The 20,618-nt window shown below is 47.9% G+C and overlaps 1 protein-coding gene across 4 annotated transcripts; it reads left to right on the top strand.

Annotated features, from left to right (window-relative positions):
* The first annotated feature begins 837 nt into the window (after positions 1–837).
* On the top strand, positions 838–19,718 carry KCNE1 (potassium voltage-gated channel subfamily E regulatory subunit 1). 4 transcript variants are annotated; one of them, XM_056329777.1, is made up of 3 exons: positions 9,966–10,207; positions 11,469–11,691; positions 16,938–19,718. In XM_056329777.1, the coding sequence occupies exon 3, from the start codon at positions 16,990–16,992 to the stop codon at positions 17,368–17,370; it is 381 nt and encodes a 126-aa protein (XP_056185752.1). In that variant the 5' UTR covers positions 9,966–10,207; positions 11,469–11,691; positions 16,938–16,989; the 3' UTR covers positions 17,371–19,718. The 4 variants fall into 4 exon arrangements, with proteins under 4 accessions (XP_056185753.1, XP_056185754.1, XP_056185752.1 ...); XM_056329778.1 differs by lacking the exons at positions 9,966–10,207; positions 11,469–11,691 and adding an exon at positions 838–1,122; XM_056329779.1 differs by lacking the exons at positions 9,966–10,207; positions 11,469–11,691 and adding an exon at positions 1,168–1,301.
* The last annotated feature ends 900 nt before the right edge of the window (positions 19,719–20,618 follow it).

Here is a 20,618-nt window from a genome sequence, read left to right as displayed (position 1 = left end):
GCAAGTGGTGGCCCTGGTGAGCCGGGCTGGTGAGCACGGTGGGAAGCCCACCAGGGGTGGCACCCAGCCCGCTGATCCACAGCATCCATGCTTGGCCGGCGGGTGATGTGGAGGTGCAACGTTTCTGTTCCCTGTACACATGTTTTTGACTTAGGTTTACTTTTCATACAGGGGGAAATTTTATAGATGGTGAAAGCAGGACAAAGCTTTTATTGTCCAACAGTTCCCCTCTTCAGAGATGGTAGCACAAGAAGATTCTTGCTTTCTTGCTGGTCTAGGAGCTGATGGTGTAGAATAAAAATGTTTCATGGTTCTGAGAAAGCCGCCAGGTTATGTGGGTGTGCCTTTCACGATCACAACTGTCAGACAGTCTTCTGAACTTCAGAGAGTTGGTTCTTTCTCCCGAGCTTTCTGCTGAACTTGCACAACCGATAAATCTCTGTCTCCCTTTCTTTCTTTCATGTCTACACACACAAAAAAATAGGACAGCCCTGAGGGGCTGGGTTTTCAGGGTGGCAGTATAGATACTGTGAATCATCAAGGCATTTATTTCAGTGGACTAGTACGAAACTTTTGGGCTATGCTTCAGCATTACTCTCCCCATCACTGCCTTTGACTACTAGCCATGTGAGTTGTTAACTGATATATTCTCCAGCTCTGTCTTTTTCAGTAGCCTTGGGCTCATGTCTCCAAATGACTGACAATAAAAGTTTGACTGGAGTGCTGACAACCTATCTACCACAATTAATCTCTTCCAGCATGCGTCTGAGGTTCGCTTTTAGCAATGTCATTAGGTGGAGCTACAGCCTCTGGCGCTTCTGGGAGGTTCTGTCTCTGTCATTCATTAAATGCACTGAAGACAGATGATAACTTCAAAATTAATTAATTATTATCATCATTGCCTCTAATTACATCACACCTAAACTCTCTGAGAGGTTTTCTAGGTAATCAAGAGATGAGGTCTCTGCCACAAGGAAGTTGCAGTTAACACACGATGCTGATGGAGATAAGGAAGAGAAGGACTTGCCTTGAAGAACAGAGCAGTCCAGCAGCAGACCCTCTGTGTTAAGCTTTATTTTGCTGCTCTCCTCCTCACCTCAGTGTTGCAGGCCCTGCTCTGAGGTAAGGATTTAAGTGCTGATTAATTGAGTTTGCATAGCCTCAGCCCACAGCAAGGCTAGTTAAGCCTCATGTGTGCAGGCAGGCTGCTTCCCCCCAGGCCAGCATGTTCAGCTCCTAACCCCCCCACATTGCTGTCTGCAACTGAGCAGTCTGCCGGGAACTTGGGGCATTAACTGCAGGTAGGTGTTAAGTAAAGATCTGATTTTATTTGAAAGGAAGGAGAATTAATTAGTGATTTTTGGTAAACTGGGATTTCTTGTCCACTAGTTGAGCAGGCACTGGCTGCTCAAGCCTCTGCAGCATGTATTTCTCCTCCAGACCAGAGGACAAGCTGGGTAGCAGCCATGTTAGTATAGCTGATGGTGCTCAGGTGCTGTAGGGATGGACACGGTGTGAGATGCTGTACGGGATGGATCTGAGCTCAGAAACAGCTGCAATAGGAGTAGAAAAGTCTGTGGTCACGGTCTTCTCATTTTCAGTGCATTTACAGTCCAGAGGTACTGCGTGATACTGAACGAATGGGCTCAGCACCACAGCAAAGTAGGAGTTTCCAACCAGAATCATACTAATTCAATGCTACCTCTGTTTTGTTTTCTATGCATATTTTTGGTTAAGAAAAATGCCTTGGGTTTTTTTTAATGTGTTCTTACTTCATGTAGGTCACTATTGTCTCTAATTTCAGCGAGACATAAAGATTTGTCTAACAACATGTGGTGCGGTACAAGGAGCACCTGCTGTGGCTGCTGGTAGCTGAGAGGCTGTGCCAAAGGCTGCCTAGATTGACGCTAGCTTCTCACAGGTTCTGCCTGAACGGGTGCTCTGGCCACCTAAGATATTGGGTTAAATGGAATTGACAAGTTATGGTTGTTTGCATGTCGGAGCTGGTCAAGGTTTCCTGGAAGAAATGCAACACGGCTTGTACCTTTGCTTCAAGGCATTTCAGGTGGTGAGCGCAGTGTCTGATATTAGCGTCCTCTGAGTCAGCCCACACCCTTTCGCTTTTTCTTCTGTGAAATGTGCGTGAAAGCCAAGACGAACGTGACAGAAAATGCTGGCTCCAGGTGGAGTAAAACCACTCTTAGGTTGACTTTTCTGTACTTTCTGTTCCTAAGCTGCAGGATTTAACTTCCTTCTGCTTGGTTGTGATCAGAGAAGAATGTTCATCTGTGTGTAATAACCTCACGTACTAACCAAGGGTTGATCCTGCCCTTCAGTTTATAAGGCTACAAAGAAGCTGTTACACAGCCTGAGCAGTGGTCCTGTGGCCCACTTCACAGGACTTTATTCACACTTCACTCAGGGCCCTGTGGGATGACTTCTTTTGAAGAAAATACGGGTGATGTGGCTCACACTTACTTTGGGTGCCTGGTTTAGTTTACAAATACAGAAAGCTTTTCCTGCTTAACCCACAGAAGGATTGAGCAGCAGGCAGTTTTGTTGCTCACCTCTTCCACATCGCAGGGATGAGGAACCCAGAGCTGTGGTGTGAGAGGTACCAACAGGCTGTGGGGTGCCAGGGTGGCCGGAGGGTCAGGCTGTGCCCGGCACTCACTCGAGGCAGAGGAGGGCAGGACAGATGCTGAAGAGCAGGTGCTACACCTTTTTGTTGTGCAGAGCCTTGTTGGGATGTTGGCAGCCAGGTTTTGTGCTGGCTGAGCTGTCGGGGTGGGGTGATGAAGAGACCTGCTCCACTGCCTTGTCCTTGCCAGGCTGATCATCTGGTTCCTCTGCTGCTGCTCAGAAAGGTATTTTGGGAACGACTGCAAAAGCTCTGGCTGCACCCTCGAGGTGATACACGAGGTCTGACTTTCCTTACACTGAACTGGGAGAAAATTTACTCATGCAAATGTGGTGAAACCCATGCAAAATTGGGGTAAGGAGAGGATGAGATGCTCAGGACAGTGCAAATCCATGCCAGTGTGTCAGTGAAGGCTGCAGGGGCATAGCTACACATCCAGAGAAAGTGCATCCCAGGGGTCGTCCTGGCCCTCTTGCTCTGTCATGGGTCAGTGGACCAGAAACACAGAGGATCTCAAAAGTTTCTGAAGGGTGGCAATTTGCTCGTACTGCTTGCGCCTGGTGTTTGCTCAAGGGGAAAAACAGCACACCAGGAAGATACGTGAGGCTGCTTCTGGAGTAAAGCTTATCTGTGCCTCACACTGTTAAACATGCAGCTTCCTTAGAAGAAGAAAAGAGGAAAAAAAATCAGGAATAGTGCTAGCTCTGAAAGACTTCCTTGACAACACAGGCAAAGTTGGACCTCATGTGATGTGCAGGCACAGGAAGCTGTGGGTTGCATGGGCGAGAGTGTGATCATATAGCTTTTGTTATTTTAGCTAAATTAATGGAAAGGTATTCTTCACTTTTGTTTCTCAGGATACAAGGTTTTCCTCCCCGCATGATCTGGGTCTTTTCCTGAATAGGTGCATTTTTGAGAATGTCCTTCCTAGCACAGAGAGGACCCTTGTTTTCCAACCTTACCTAGCAATTTAGCAAAAATTCCTGGGAGATTACAGTGGGCATTTGGTCAGCTTCCTCTTTCTGCACCATTAGGGGATCTTTGATCTTTCTTTCTTCTGGCAGTGCTGCCATTGAAATCTGTTTGTTAGCATAAAGCATCTCTGCTTCTCAGTGTATTGGGAGATCTGCTGATAAAAATGTGGGTATAAAATGTTCTCTGAAGTGGTTGGATTCAGTGGAGGAAAAGCCAAAGGTTCAATGTTATTTTTGCTTAAGCAACATACTGCCAAAGGATAACAATGCAAACCTGTTAAGTTTTCAATACTTTAAACATTGGGAGGATGAATGAACCTCTAACAGTGTGGTGATGCTGTGGTGGTTTCCAAAAGCCCTTCCTGCCCAATGCCATGGTTCTTTGTGCGTCACTGCCAGTACAAACCCTTTGCTGCCCACACAGGTTTGGTGGATGGGGGTGGGGGTGTGTGTTGTTTTTTTTTTTAAGATTCTATCATGTAATGGCTGTAGGCTTTTCAATACTGGGGATCTTGTTTGATTAGGTGGGCTTTGTGAGTATAACCCTTGAATTTTGCCACCTGCCTGAGTCGGGATTGTGGTTTATCAGGCCCACATTTCCCCCTGCAAGGGGAGGGGATGGGACCTGGGCACTGTGGAGGGACAGGGTAGTGAGGAGGGGCATCGTTTGGGAACCCACCACTCAACCAGGGGTGCTGCCCTGCTGTAGGGAGAGGGGACACCAACCAGTGACCGCTTTCCTGCTGCACAGATGTGCTGTGTCCTTTTCGGTGCTAAGATTGGGTTGTGATGGGCATGGAACAATATCTGACAGCCTCTGACTTACTGCTGCAGCAGAGGCTGCATGGTGAATTGCAGATATAACCTTATATCTAAGCAGGGAACAGGGGTTTTTTTGGGTTTTCCATATTATTTTGTCCTTATGTGGTTGGGTGGAACACGTGACAATGAATCCTGCTCACTTATATGCTCTCATTTTTTACTTAGTACCTCCTGAAACTTGAATCTCTGTGTGTGCTATATTTGGAAAAATGCCATTTTGATTTCTCAATGGAATATGACATGTATTTCAACTTCTGTGTACTGCAAAGGAGGAAAAAGTTTACAATATTTTCCACTCACTAATTAGTGTTAGCATGACCCTGACATCAAAGTATGGAGGGGTCTGTGTTGCTTTTCCATTGCATTGTTTTCGTAGGTTCTTTTCTTATAGTGTTTTATTTTTATGAATATATAGCTTTTGTAATTCCACTTGGTTTAAGTGAGATCTTCAGACAGCATCTTTAAATTCTCCCCCAAAATACGTCTGAAGTGCTATTTTAGCTGTACTTTGCTCAAGATAATTGTTTATTTCAAAAGATGCATATAACCCCACCTTTCTGTAATCCTTGACAGGACACAAGTACCTAACCCCTTAGACAACCCGGGAAAAAAGTGTGCAGAGACTCTGAAGCAGAGGGCTCCTTCTGGCTGTGCACAAGCAATGCAGACCTCCACAGTGCTCACCCTGCACACCAGTAGAGGAAAACGGGGCCTTCTAGTGTGCTTAACCAAAATGGTGATCCAAGTGAGCACCGCTGGCTCCTGCAGAGCCTTGGAGGTGGCCAACCCTGGCCAGGGGCTTCCCGAGGAGATCTGCTGCTGAGCGCACTGGCGTGAGCCAGGAGTTGTGCTCCTGGGGAGAATATGTCTGAGATTCTCACCTTCCCCCTCTTACCTAAATCTCGGAGATGTGGCCAGCCCAACAGTACTGCAGGAGCTGATAAACATGGCTTGCTCTCAGGAGGCGTAGTCTGGAGTGGATGTGAATTTGTAGTTAATGGTATAGCCTTCCCACAACACCTGGTGAACAGTCAGAATAAACTGCAGCACTGGTCACTGCTAAACTGAATTTCCCGTCTGGCCATTAAAGCAACGAGTGCTGGCTGATTGGAGATGACTCATCTGAATCATCATCATAACAATATAACACTCCAGCCTTTGTGCTTCTGCCGGCATCCATGAATTACCCTTCAGTAAGGGAGCTGCATTTAACCTTGTTTTGGGGGTCGGAAGCATCTCCATCCAGCATTTCTTCCAAACGCTGCAGGTGTCAGCACATTTTTAATTTAACATTGTGGGGGTTTTCAGTCTAAATTGTGTTTCAATGGCAGGCTGCAAACCGCAAGCCAGTTTTCCCAGCTGGTGTAAATCCACACAGCTCTGTTTACTTTGCTGCAGCTCTGCCAACTTGTGCCAGCTGCATCTCTGACCTGTGGCATCACTCCTGCTGCTGCAGCCAAGCAAACCTTTATTTTGTGGCTGCATAATAGCAGAGGTTGTGCAAATGTGGGGGAGCAGGTGGTCCATGTCCTTGCTTTTAGGAGCTGGGTGTGCTTGCATTAGTGCTGGGATATCAGCAAGTGAATTAGTGTTATCCTCTTGGCCAGGTTTGCTGAATGTAATGGGCAATTCTGAAGTGCTTTTATTTTTGACTGTCTGACTCAAGCTTCATTTGCAGAAAGCCAGTGCTGTAGTTTTCCTGAAAGCCCATCCTTTTTAAGGTGACTTGGATAACCAGCAGTTCAAAGTCACTTCTACAGCATTTGGGCTGAATCAGACATCACATCCCAAAGGGGCCAGCCAAGACCTTTAGCAACATAACTGTTTGGTGGGAAGACATTCTTGGGATGGGGGATGGAGCTGGAGTCAAAGCCCCAGTCTTCCTCCCGTCCCCTTGGCTTGGCCATAAAGAAGCAGAGGCAAGTAGGCAGCCACAGCTTGGTGCCTGCCATAAGGTTACCAGCTCAGGTCACTGTGGGACCAGAGGAGACCAAAGGCACCTTCTGAGTTACTTCTCTCCCCCTGGGCTGCCCTGAGCAGCCCTTTTGTTTCATGCTTGAGACCCCAGCAAAACTCTGCAAGTAAAGGTTTTCATAACTTTCTGGTGATCTCCCCTGATCTTGAGGGATTAGCATGACATGTATGGGAAAGTGCCAAAGATCATGATCTGGGCAGAAACACGTTAAACTTCATCTATTTATGTGCAAAACTCACAGCAGTAACCTTTCCGAGAAAAAGCAGCAATTCATTGAAAGACTAAACTATATTCTCTACTCCCCATACCTACTTCAGTATTTCTTTCCTCAAAAAACCCCCCAGTAAAACCAATTTTAAAAACAAAAGACCTCTCCACACCTCTACCAGGAATATGGTTTCAAGAGATCTGCAAGCTCCTATGCTTGTGAAATGTCCCTTATCACCTTCCAGAGAAAACCTGCGTTTGTTTTCTGAGGGATCCCGTCACTCTACATGTCGTCACTGTGCTGAAGAAAATGAAACCTTCAGCTACTGACAGATACGGGAGGGCAAAAAAACCTTCTTGCCTGGAGTCATTTATCCAGTGCTGAACCTAGCCTTTGTATATTGCTATATAAAAACAATAATCTCCCTGTCAGATGCACTCTCAGGTCCCACCAAAGTCAAACAGAAGTTACACGGGCACTTCTAGAAGAATGAATCCGCTCTTGCCCAACGAAGACATAATCTTCCTCTCAGCTGCAGCGGGGCCGTGCTGGTGTGATGGCAGGGGAAGTGAGGTCTCACACAGACACTGAGATCTTTTAAAAATCATCTTTGCTCTGGCTTACCCAGGCACACGGCTTACCCCCTCTGCAGCTGCATCAGCTGGAGCAGTTTCACCAGAGGTCACCCCAGCACTCAGTGGTGCAAGGACGCCACAGAGCAAGGGAAAGCAGGGGTTAGTCACTGTATTACATTTTTCTTCCCCATCAGAAGATGCTAGCCAGTGGGATCCTGTTCATAGATCTCTTGCTGATTTTTAGGAATGTGACTGTGAATACCTGTGATATAACAGGAACAAAGCAAGAGGCACAATGGTGTTTCTAGAAGGTCTAAGGGACACCCTGCAGAAGGGTCATTCCTTGCTAGGTGCCCATCCTACCATTTGGGATGGTAGGTTGACACCCCACCCTTTGCCTGCCCAGGTGGTGGCAGGGGGCTCGTCACCCACCAGCTGCTCCTCCCTGTGATGTGCTCCAGCCTTCCCCAGGGAAAATTGTTTTCTTGTTTCAGTGTGGGTTTGCTGATGCTGCCCCAGCGTGGGTTTATGTGATGTTTCTCAAGTGCCCTCTGTGGCCTGTCATCCTCTGTGCCAGTGGAGAGCCCTGCCTTTTGGGGAGGGGACAAGACATGGGGCTGCTGCCACTAAGCCTTGGCTCAAGGTGCCTTCCTTGGGTGCCAGTGCCCAGCTTGCCGGTACCAGCCCTCCCCACGCCTGCCCCTCTACCAAAGGAAGGATGTAGCCACCAGTTCCACACCAAAGCGATGCTCTTCTTCCCCACCACGTTCCTGGGTATTCAGCCATGGGAAGGAAGAGGAAGGCTGAGCCAGGAAGCGATATGATCTAATTTTGTCCCATATTTACCCTATGAGGAAGAAGCAGGGCCTGACTGCTCCCTCTCTGCTGTCACTGACCACGCATGCTCTCCTCCCATCGTTGCCGTCCTCCTCCTCCTCCTCTCTCATCCCCTTTTAGACCCTCTCCAGGTTTGAGAAGCACTTTTCAGCATGCTCAAGCTGCCCCAATGTGGTGTGAGCCTTTGCTGCCCTAACCCTATTATTGATCCTTCTGCATTGCTGTAGGTTTTAATCGTTTTTTTTAATCGAGCAGTGCAGTTTTCCTAAGTAGCCACAGCCCATTCTTACCACAGCATCCTTTCCTGGTAATGCTCATGTTCGGTTAAACTCTTGGGACATCCTTCTGCAATTTGGATGAGATCATGCACCCAGGCACACAATTTCTTTTTATTCAAGTGTTTTGGTGTCTGTACTCAGCTTCAGGCTGGTGCCTCCTGGGGAAGGGAAACACCTTCCTCTGTGCTGAGGGAGCAGCCCCACTCTGCCACTGACTCCTTCTCTGAACTTGGGCCATCACTTCAACTTCTCCATCTTCCTTGGCCCTACAAGCACCATGCCTTGTGGCGGGCGTTGAAATGCAACTAAAAAATCTCAAAGAAGGATGCTCTGTGGGTGCTAGGGCGTGCATGAAAGCAAGAAGTACCAGATCTGGCTCAAGGCTTCCTAGAACCAAACTGAAACTTAATTTTGCTGCCCTGGAGGAAAGAAACTGAGCATGCAGGAGCTGGACCAGAAGCAAACTGGATTTTGAAGCTGCTGGTGCTGCCCACCCCCTCCTCTAGTGCAGTCTGCTGTTGTAGGTATCTCTGCCTACAGCCAGCCTGGGAAATTATCCTGTCTGGTTAACAGCCTGCTCCCTCATTTGGATGCAGCAATGTCATGGGCAATGAAAAAATGGGCTACATCTCCCACTCCATTGAAAATACAGAATAAAAATCCTGAAAGTGGGCATGTAAGAAAATATCAAGATGCTGTTGTCATCCATTCATTTCAATGCCTCAATCACTGTCTAAATTCTCTCCGGCAGCTGTCCTAGCAACAGCACCAGTAAAGCCAACGAGGGGCCATCCTGTCCCAACTTGCAGCGGGCTGTTGACAGTCTTGGGGCAGGGAACTGCTGGGGGCCACACAACACACTGGTGCAGATCTGCCACAGGCCCCAGGATGCTGAGGGCATGCTATCCCACATCACTGGCATCCTCTGAATGAGTTTAAATGCAGCTTCCTTGCAAAGCTAATAAATTCATTTTATAAGTTCCAGGTGGGCTTTAACGAACCCTCCCTTTGGCTAACTGGTGACATTTTTTTTCCTAATGAAAAATAGGTTTTCAGGTTAGTTTTGTGGGTTTTGTTGTTTTGGCTTTTTTTTTTTTTTTCCCTTTTTAGGTGATGGATAGGAGTTAGCCAGTGCCACCTGTAGCGAGCTGTTTGTGTTGGGTTCAAGGGACAGCCCTGGAAATGGCTCACCCCTTCTTTCTCAAACTCCAAAGACTGTAATGACACTGGAAGATGGGACCTTATCTTACGTCATCACAGCTCCTAATCCCAAGGGGTTCTGCTGGCATTATTGCTGTTTCTACAAATGTGTCCATATATGCCTACTTGCACAGCTTTGGTCCCTTGTCTAGACGCAAGGACGCGTGGGGCATGGTGTGTTTGTGTGTGTGAGCTTGCAGGGCAGTGGGAAGTGCCAGGGTGCAAGGGCAGCTCACGTGGGGTCAGGACAGCAGGACTGGTGATGCCTCGACACCCCAGCATCCTCCTCCTGCCCCCCCTGGGCTGCCCTGCTAGCACCCTGCCGTGCTGGGGCCCGTGGCACCCACAGGTGCCAGCATGGGAGCTGCCCCCGTGCCCCCTCAGCACCTCCCACCTGTGTGCCCAGGGCTGGACCCGGCACCTGCAGCGGGAGGCCGGCTGACGGCACCCACGCCACGGGCTCCTGCCCTCCCCCAGCCCGGTGACTCTGGGTGTTTTCCTGTTTGGCTCCTACCTTTTGCACTGATCCTGGGGACTGGGGACAGTGACAGCTCAGCTGCTGTCCCTGCAGGAACCAGCCTCTGCCCACTTACACCCCAGAGATATTACCCTGGGGGCTTTCCAGGGCTCACATCTTCCTAATTCTCTCTCCCCAGGAGGGGCTGGAGCCCTGCACCCAGACGTGCTTTGCTGCCAGGTCTGTACCCACACTCGGCACAGAGGGGCTGGGGGTGAGAGTGGAGGGTAGCAGGGAATTGTGAGGCTGCAATATCCACGGAGCTGCCGAGCCACAGAGCTGAACTGATGGAGGAACAGGGGGAGCTGGGGCTCTGCCTGCCGGGTTTATGTGCTGTTAAAGATGTGCCAGTGTTTGCCTGCTCTTTTGGGCTGAGTATGAGACCAAGGAAGCTGCATCTGGGAGGATAAACTTGGTTGCGGATTGTTTGGGGGGCACTGCTGGATTTTCCACTTCAAAGTAGTATGATACATATACCGTGCATGTAAGAGGACTAAATTTCAGTCTTGTCATCTGATAAAACTGATGCTTTTGGGCAGAAATGAGTGTGCCTCACTGCATGAGAGTTGCTTTTTAAAGTGGCACAAGGACCTGAAGTGGCTCAGGTGGGTAAGAATGGATAGCCCTAAGACTGGTTGGGAGAGGCTACAGGTTTTCTAGAGAAAGGTGGTGACTGTGGAAGGTGTGTGCATCTTGCCTATAACTTCAAATTTATCCATACATCCCTGCTTGCTTCTGGGCTGCGCTGTTGTCCAACCTCTGACAGGATCACAGAGTCCTGGTTGCTGTGCTGTTCCAAAAGTTCCAGGAGCTGGAAGGAGGAAACGGATCTACCTTGTGCAATGCTCTGGCTTCCAGAAAGTTGTCTGACCTATTCATCCCTGTAACAAACAGCCAGGGAAATGAGCCAGGGAAGTCAGCAGATTCATTGCTTTATGGTGGTGGAGAAGCACATTGTTGGCAGAAAATGTGGGGAGGTGGGCAATGTGCTGTGCTCACTTTTGCTACTAGCATAGCACAGGCTTTTTTGTGTGTCATCAGTTCACGAGAAGTGGCTAGAGTACTGTATATTCTGAAGGTATGTATTCCTCTAGGCTCCCTTGGTTTCTGGTGCTTGGTTACTGATGCTTCTGGCAGCAATGTGAGAGAGAGATTGTTGGAGATGTTTGCTTAGTATAAATTAGAATATAGGTCCTTTGATTTGTGAGAGCTGGGAAAATTGTGTTAGGAGATGAGCATCTGTTATTTAACATCCACCCCCATTTACATGATAAATATCACATTTTAACCTCAGCAGCGAAGAAAAGTATAGCTAACCAAAGCAAATCAGTTTGATCACCTAGTGGTTGAGGAAAAATTCCCATTGAGCTCCAAAGATGAGTATCACACCCGTAGGTACATTACATGACAGAAAATTTCCTCTTTTCTTTTTAAACCCCAGCAGTCGACTGGGACCCAACAACATCTTGCAGTGTGTGCTTCACTGAAGATCAGCTGTTGGAAATAAACCCAACTCAGGGGCAGAAAGGACCGTGCTGGAGTTGGTGGCTCCAGCTAGGTTGGTTGCATTCCACTGACAGCAGCATCCAGGCTCACGGAGGAGCCCCCAGCCTGCTTTTGAGCAACAGACCCCTTCTGCATTGCCTTTGTTGGGAACCAGCCAGGTATAAGTCACTTCTGATATTTATAATGTAGACAGCAGTTTTATTAAATGCCAGATGCTTTGCAGCTGCAAATTGCTCTATTTGAACTCAAATGTCAATTTACAACTCTGTAGTGATATCCCCGTCATGGTCCTACTCCCTAGCAGCAGTTGGTGCGGCTGCCTCAGCACCCGGACACACAGAGATGCTCTCCAGCAGCACAGCTTGGCTTCTCTTCAGACCCAACCAGGGTCAGATTCCGCATCGCACAGGCAGTGTCATGGAGTTGCATTTTGCAGTTCTAGCTCTAGTTCAAGAGATGAGGATTACAAGTAGGGCTCTCATATCATGGTCATACTGGAGAGACACGGCCTCAGCCATGCTCAGGGATGGTTTCTGAGATGGCAGATAGACACAATGTGCATGGAGCCCATCCACACCACTTGACCGTGCATCTCCATCCTCCACCAGTCCCACAGTATGTCCTGCCTTATAGGTCCAGGAGTAACTGGGTCTTCCCTGAGCTTGGCCATCACAGCCCTCCATCACATGTCCTTTTTTAAACCAAGGGACCTTAGTGGCTTAAAGCTTTCTTCCCTGATTCCCTGTTAACTGTTAAAATACAATCATAACATCCTTTTCCTTCAGAAGGTGGCTCTCAGGGTTGGTGCTGTGCCAGTTTTCCTTCCACCCCAAGAGACAACATACTACCATGAACAAAGTGGCTGCCAGAGGTTTATTTTTCACTTTTCCTTCTAGAGACCTGTTTTCCATCTGTAGGTCTCCCTTCCCTCAGCTGTGCCCCACAGCTCTTGCCCAAGCCACAGAGATTTGGCGGAGCAGCAAGTACTCCTATGGGGGGTGGGGGTTGAGCAGCGTGAGCACACTCTGGTGTGCTTAGGAATAAGCAGAGTAGGACTCATTCTTCTCCATGCAGGGGCCTTTGGGGAAAGGGGTGGTGGGTTTTGGTTTTTTTCCCCACCGGTTGAGTGTCACTATTGCAAGGAGCAGCTCACCTGTGTAAATACTCCCTAAGGAAACTTTTACATAGAGCAATGTCCAGGTTAAAGGCATCCCAAGCAATGACAGCCAGCTGACAGAGAAAATAAAGCACTGACTAGAATCCTTGGATCTTCACTGAAGTTAGATCAAATGCATGTTTTTACACCTGCTGAGAACCTGTTCCTGTATAAGCAATGTTTTAAAATGCTTTGGAAGGGGTGGTTAAGCTGCCTTCAGATGCTTTTCCTCCCTTCACTGACTGTAGAAACTGTAGGCCATACCTATCTGACCACACAGAAACACTTATGGTGAAGATCTGTCTCCTGGAGTCCTGCTTTTGTCTGTTCCTCAACTCCAGAAACCTGCCTGTGGCATCTTGCTTGCCATCCTAAACCCATGCTGTCCATGAAAATATCGCTCAAAGGAGGTCCCTCTCCACCTCCCATGAGATTCCCATGGCACAAGAGAGAGCAAATGACAGATGACAGTGAGGAAAGGGTCAGTGAGTGAGGGCCGCCTCCAGTGGTGCTGCTCAGCACCATGGCCCACAGCCAATGGAGCAGTGGTTCAGGTCATCATTGACACTTGACATAAGATGAGTTTGGGCGATGGCAGCAGTACACCTGCACTGCTGGGAAACCCATGTGCTGGAAGGCAACTTGCACTGAGCCCATTGCTTTTGCATTGGAGATCTGTCACTTGTACTTAGTGTAATGGACGGAGAAGCAGCAATGCATCTGAGAGCTGGATGTGGCCCAGGCTGCTGACCACATTAGGGAATTCCCTCTGAATCACTGGCCAAGGAAAAAGTTGCTGAACTATTCAGTTTTGCCCCAGGTAATTTTTAACATGGGACATTCACTGCTGAGTGCTTGCTCCTCCCAGGAGAGGTAGGAGAGGTCACCTCCTGGCGTGCTCTGAAACCTCCTGTGGGACAGTGTAGGATGGGGACCATCATCCCAGGTGAGTTCCCAGCTTATCAGGTTGTAGCTTGGGTAAACCAGGTTGTTGATTTTGGGCTGGGCATGATTTTACTAGAGGTCCTCAGGCGAGCCCCGCGAGGGGGACTGATGGTAATTGTCAGCCCATCAGCAGTTGTCTGGGGAGGTAGTGGGGAGCAGAAAGCTACTGTGGTTATGGTCAAAACAGAGAGCTTTTGGGATAGTGAGATGTGACTATCTGTCATGGAGTATGCCAATGACACAGGTGGCTCTTCCCAGTCCCGTGCACTCCAGCTCTAAACTGGTCCCAGTATGTGTAGAGGAATGAAGGCAGTGGGTTGATTAGCATTGATAACATGCAGCTGTGGCCTTGTGTCAGTGGCAGTGGGTTGATTGACATGGATGATGTGCAGCTGTATCTCATTCCTGCTAAGTGGTTAAATAGCACTGAGGGTGGTGGGAGAGGGTGTTGGATGGAGGAGGAGCAGTGTGATCTGGTCTCTGGAGGGAGGAGCTACAGCACAGACAGTAGAATCTGACCAACGGTAAGGTATTGTTGCAGCAAGTATGAAATGGCACAGGGCTTGTGCAGTGGTGGGTGAGGTCTTTGGGCTAGTTGAGATCTCGGGAGGAGACTTCCTGGGGAACAGGAGTGTGCCCATTCCCTCCCTTAATTTCTCCTGTTATTGCTGTCTGATGTGGTTACGGAGATGGGGCTGCTGAGCTCCCTGCCGGCTTCCAGCCCAGCCGCTGTGCAAGCAGCCCAGAAGCAGGCAATACTTTGCAACCCTCCAAAACATTTCAAAAGACTACAGGGAGGTAGCTGAGGCTGTCCATCCTCAAAACATCAATTCATCAGCATCTGAAGTGTCTTCAGTGCTACTGATAATTATTAGAAAAAATGATTGCCTGTCTTTCTGGGAAAAGTTGAGAGATCCAGTGAAATTCTTCTTTGTTTTGGCTTAAAGTTATTGCAAGGACTTGTTTGCAGTTTTACACTTTACAGTGTCGACATGTTCTACATGCTTAGGAGGAGTAATCTCAGATAAAGGTTTACACTTCTTTTTCTCTTCCTTCCCTTTTTAAAGGATCTGAAAACAGCTGTGAAATGTGAATAGATTTTAAGTATTAAGCCCAAGCTGCCAAGATGTTGTTTCCTGTAGCTTTGACTCATGCAACTGAAGAAATACATTGGATCAGAATATTGTTTTGTACTGGTGATATTTGTCTCACTCTGCCACCCCCAGGCTCGGCTCTATTAAAAGCCCAAATACCGAGGCACGCTTTCAGGCATGCTCATTTTTTTCCCACTGGCCGGGCACCTCATCGCAGGAACTGCCTGCTTGGAGCAGGGAGAGTCGGAGACCATAGGAGCCTGACCTGGGCTCCCGGTGGTCACACACCTGCCAGGGGAAGCAGTCTGATGTCATCTGGTGTGGGCTGGTGTCACTCAGGTCCCCCAGGGTTGTGTGGTGAGGAGAACAGGGCTTTCTCCCCAGAATTTATCATTCTGGGCTGAGGGTCTGACTTTCAGTGAGACATTGTCCATGTCTCCATGACTGCCCAGCTGGGAGGTCTAGCAAAAGGGTTCAGACTAAAATTGTGTGACTGCTTGATCATATTCATGTCTACGTTAACTGTGTGTTTCATTCAGCTGCCAACAGCACCTGCTAGCACAGAACACACCAGGTAAACAACTGCTCTTCATACAAGGGATGGCAGGGCATAAGATCAGTGTCCTCTTCTCACTCCCTCTGTCTTGACGTCTCCTTCTACAGCATTTATGCCATACCAAGGTGCAGACCGTTCAAAGAAGCCTCCAGATGCATCTCATTTACTGCAGTGTCATTACCAGCGGCTGGAGGCTGTGTGCACAGCTAAACTCCCTCCCATGCAGAGGTCCTGCACAGCATCTATGCATCATTAACATTGCCCTCACGGAGGGGTGTAATTGCTGCCTAGGCTTTTCAGTGGCTTTCTGCCCAAGGGTTCATTTAATTCTTGATGTATTATAAATGTTTATAATACAGTACCTCTTAAAAAAAAAAAACAACAAACAACAAAAGGTAAGTATGCTGGAGAGGCTTTTGCTAACGTGCTGGCCTGGTCTCACAGATTTAAAACTGTAGAAAGCACTGACAGCCATCTTACATGATCAGAAGATTGCTGTCACAGAAGTCACCTTGAATAACAGTACCTCATTCAGATGTGCTGAGGGCAAAACCAGAGGGAGGCTGTTGTCTTAATTTTCTAGAGGCATTTAAATTAGACACTGCAGTGAGATTGTCAGTCATGTTACCAGGCTGCTGAGGCTTTGGGACTGCAGTGCTGATAGCATTGTTCTTGTTAACTGATTTACAGCTGACATTGGAAAGCAGAAAAGGACCCTTCAGCTTCTTGTATAAGATTGTCACTGCACAGTGCCGTGGCTAGGGGGCTTTGGGTGTCCAGGTGCTTCTTGGTGTTACCATCTCCTGCCCTGTTCCTGACTTGCAGTGATGCTAGTGGAAGTCCTCCTAATCAGACGATAAACCACCGGTTGCATAATAATTTAGTCTGGAGGGGAAAGTGATGGACTGTCTGGGGAAGGACTGGTAGCCTATAGGAGGGAGGATGGAGGGAGATACTTTTCCTTTCCACTGCTGGGTAGGCAGCTACTGTTTAGTCCCTCTGCACCCACTCCCTGGGCAAATGCCCACTGGGAAGTTGCATTAAATTTGTGTGGGATAAATTTCTGTCAGAGGTTTGGTTGCTCGGTTTTGCATGGTGTATATCGCTGAAGGCAGCAGAAGAAAGGCAAGACTCTAATGGGGTGCACAGGAGAAGCTTGGAGCTTGCTGCAGGTACTGAGCGATTTCTACTCACTGAACAGAAGTTTTGCTTCCAAATTCAATCCTTAACCTGAACGTAGAGGAGAGAGGACTGACAGAAGCAATGATGACAATCTTCAAAGCCAGAAGCAGCTGCTGCAGGGTGGGAGTGAGGCACTTCTCATGCTTGTGGGGGCTCAGGGGAGAATCATGGGCTTAAAATAGCACGGGAGGCCTGGGTGAGCTATCTGGGTGCGTGGCCAACAGCTGGGGCAGCTGCGCACTGCGACAGACCATCTGTGGAGACTGAGGAGGTTTTCTAAGGCGAGTGTTTATGGGGGATGGACCCAGCCTAGCTAGACCGTCTTGGAAACAGGAGACGAAGAGGTCCCTCCAGCCACCCTGCCTTTGCACCAGCCCCGAGGCAGCTTTCTCACTGGGCAACCAGTAAAGGGAGATGGTGGGAATTGTGCCTTTATCTGACGGCATGCCCCTTATTTTTATTATTTTCTAGCTAAACTATAATTAAAGAAGAAAAGTGTGAAGGACAAGTGTGGAAAAACAAGATGTTGGTGCGGTCTAATGACACAGCCCTGAATTCACTCCTCTCCAAGCTGCTTCAGGACTGCCTGGAGCAGATGAATAGCTCAGCACCTGCCCAGGTCAGAAGTGCCAGCAGCAGCCTGGAAATCATCTACGTGCTCCTGATGATTGGCCTATTCGGCTTCTTCACCGTGGGAGTCATGCTGACCAACATCCGCGCCAGGAGGCTGGAGGACTCCCGCGACCCCTACACCACCTACATTGCCTCAGACATTTGGCACAAGAAGGACAGGCAGTATTTTCAAGCCAAGCTCATAGAAAATTACAAGCTGTGCTGTGTCTTTGAAAACCAGCTGGCTGTGGAGCAGCCAAGCATGCAGATTCCTGAGGCAAAGTCTTCCTAGCAAAACAGGAGAAAGGATTGGACGTTGCACAGGGACAACCCAACCGATACCTGGTATGAACCAGGCCAGCTTCTTGCCTGCCTGCAGAGCTGCAGGCAGCGGCCTCAGTCAGGCTGAATAACTGTGAACTGCTGGTGAAGCTGATGGGTCTGTGATGGCCCTGGTGCTGCAAAAGTGTCTGGTCACCAGTACCTTGTTGTAGTCACTGTAGGGCTGAAGACAGAGGGAGTATTATGGACTCATCAGCTTCACTAGCAAAAAACCCAAATGTCAGCATTGCCACTGTGAACACTTGCAGTAGTCAATGTAATTAAAACCAAATTGGATCAAACGCAAGCTACAGAGGTGTTAACTGCCAAGTATGGTTTAGACAATCATTTTCAAGTAAGACCAGTTTCTTCTGTGAAAAAGTAGCTGAAATATTTCACTTTCATTTTTGTCCACCATAGAATGATCATTTTATAAATCTTACAAGGTTGTGGATGCCTACTTTTTTCAGAATCACATACCTCTTTGGGATAAAATTTTAGAAAAATATTCCCATTTTTGAAAACCGTTTCTGTGGGAAAATGCATACTTTGGAGGGAAATTTTTTAGTGACTGTCCTTAATTCCTTAGCAGGTCCCCCAAACTGGACCTCTTTGCTGAGCTGCAGGAGCATGGTGGCAGCCGAACTCTGCTTCTGCGGCAGCAGCTATCATCTGCCTCTGTTAAAAGGGAGAAATACGGCTCCCCTGGACATTGTGTTACTCAAAATAGCAGCCTTGCCAGCTTGAAGACTGTTTTCTTGTTTGGGATCAAAGAAGCAATGGTCTGGGTAGGAAGGGATTTTTATTTCTGCTCTGCAGATACACATCCCATTTTTAGCTTCTGGAGAGGAAAGAGAAGTGGGAAAGGCTTGAAAGAAAGTCGTGCAGAGCAGCCACTTCAAAGGCGAGGCGAGGGCAGATAGCTACCCAAGTATTTGGACAGGCACATGATACCAGTCACAGCATATCCCTTTTCCATGCATAGGTACTTCTTTAGCACTGCACTTTCATTTAAGTAATATTCCAGCTATGTTTGTGCTCCCAGAATACTTAGGACAATTAAAAATGCAGGGTATTTTTAAAAAAGATATTTATAAGGTGCTTACCACTAAGCTGAGGACAAGATGCATGTTTTCAGTGTCTTGAACAGCTTGGAGAATCTCCATCAGCTTAATTATCCCAGTCACTTTTTCCTCTAGAGGAATGTAAACCAAAGCCAAGCTTTGGAAAAATGTTGACTTCTCAGCTTGGGCACTGCTCTTTTGGGATCACACCATGCAATCCGTTTATTACTTGCATTTCCCTTCCCCTGTGAGGGTGCAAATGTTCTTGCTTGCTGGCTCTCCAGAGGCAGGCCTGTGCAGCATTGCTGACAATGTTTAAACTTGCATCAAAAATGCCCCTTAATTACATTAAAACCTTTGAATATTAAGCCTCTCAAAAGGGGCTCCCTCCTGCAGCTCTCTCTCCACCCCAAGTGTTTTCAGGTATTTTGGGTCTAGGCATTTGTTGGCCACCTCATTTTAATAGATCCTGTGTAGATATTTGCAATAAATTTACTTTTATTTTATTGCTATTTGTTGTTTGTCAGCATGAGTTGGCTTCCACTTTATTTTTTTTTTCCAGATCTGCCATTTTATTTAAAAAAGAGGGGAACCACTGTGCCTTAGTCATAATGCTCTTCGGTGCTACCAGACTACAAATCACCTTTCTCTGGCAGTTGTAGGCTCCCACTGTAGGCTTTCACATTACCTCTCTTGCAGTCCTCTTTTTTTACCCCTATTTTTTCACTTGTACAAAGCAACAAAATATGAACTACAAACTGCACTTGTGGTCTGTCCTGGTTTTGGCTGGGATAGAGTTAATTTTCTTAGTAGCTGGTGCAGTGCTCTTTCAGATTTAGTATGAGAGTAATGTTGGAAACACACAATGTTTTAGTTGTTGCTAAGTAGTGCTTATTCTAAATGAAGAACTTTTCAAGTTTCCCATGCTCTGCCGGTGAGGAGGTGCACAAGAAGCTGGGGGGGGGGACACTGCCAGGATGGCTGACCCGAACTAGCCAAAGGGATGTTCCATACCATAGAAGAGGCTCAGTATATAAACTGAGGGGGAGTTGGCCAGGAAGCACCAGTCACTGCCTGGGGTCTTGCTGGGCATCAATCAGCAGGTGGTGAGCAACTGTACTGGGCATCACTTGTGGTTTTTTTCCCTTGAATTTTATTCCTCTCTCTCTTTTCATTACAATTGTTTTTATCATTATTATTACATTTGACTTTATTTCAGTTATTAAGCTGTTCTTATCTCAACTCATGGGTTTTACCTTTTCCTGATTCTCCTCCCCATCCCACCGCGGGGCAGGGGGGAGTGGGTGAGCGAGTGGCTGTGTGGTGCTTGGTTGCCAGTTGGGGCTGAACCACAACATGGCCTCAGATTTTTTTTTTTTTCTCCTAACCTGTTTCACAAGCTCACAGAAAGAGTGCTAATACTATCTGACAGGCACCCACTCACCCGTCCCTTTTCTACACCCTATTAACCAGGACCAGGCCTGGGTGCTGGGATATCTCTCAGTACACCTAGATCTGGAGAAATACCAAAATGTCAGGAACAAATTCCTCACCTCAAGTAAACTCCCAGGGTTTGCAATACCCGGGGCAAGCTTGGCTCTGGTGTTCAGTGCAGTGATCCTGGCTGCAGCCTTTGGGCATGCGTGGTGCACAGCTTTCCACTGTAGCCCCAGCAGCACCTGTCCCTGGGGAGCCTGGGTTTTGTTGTACCCCCCAGAAACTACACTGGTCTTGGCAAAAGGGGGGAAATAGCTGTGGGGTAGTGGTGCGCCCAGCAAGGGAGGAAGGTCCTGTGCCCACTGCGAGTCCCGTGGCTCTGCACAAGGCATCGGCTGGGTAGATAGCCCTCATGGGATGCTCTGTTGATGCAGATTTTTTAAGGCTAGAAAGGATCATTCAGATCACAGGAGATGTAGGAGTACCTATCAAGAGATCTTATGGGTTCAGGTCAGCCAGGTCTCTCTGCGTGCACTCTGTGAGAAAGGCTCTGAAATCTCTTTCTATATAGCTCTGGATTATGTAATAACAGTTTTGGAAATGTAAAGTGTGAGCTAAGCTGCAGCCTGCATTGCTGAGCATCCTCCAGGGGTTGTAAACACAGCTCCCGCTTCCTCTGTCATTACCACTGACTCATGCAGGATGGCTGACATGGGAC

This window comes from Falco biarmicus, chromosome 2, assembly GCF_023638135.1.
Source record: "Falco biarmicus isolate bFalBia1 chromosome 2, bFalBia1.pri, whole genome shotgun sequence".
Taxonomy (NCBI): domain Eukaryota; kingdom Metazoa; phylum Chordata; class Aves; order Falconiformes; family Falconidae; genus Falco; species Falco biarmicus.
Note: the sequence above shows the minus strand (reverse complement) of the source record. Positions and strands in the feature narration are given on the sequence as shown.

Bases quoted from the DNA above. Each gene is read 5' to 3' on its own strand.
- KCNE1 (XM_056329778.1), top strand. From the start codon at position 16,990: ATGTTGGTGCGGTCTAATGACACAGCCCTGAATTCACTCCTCTCCAAG.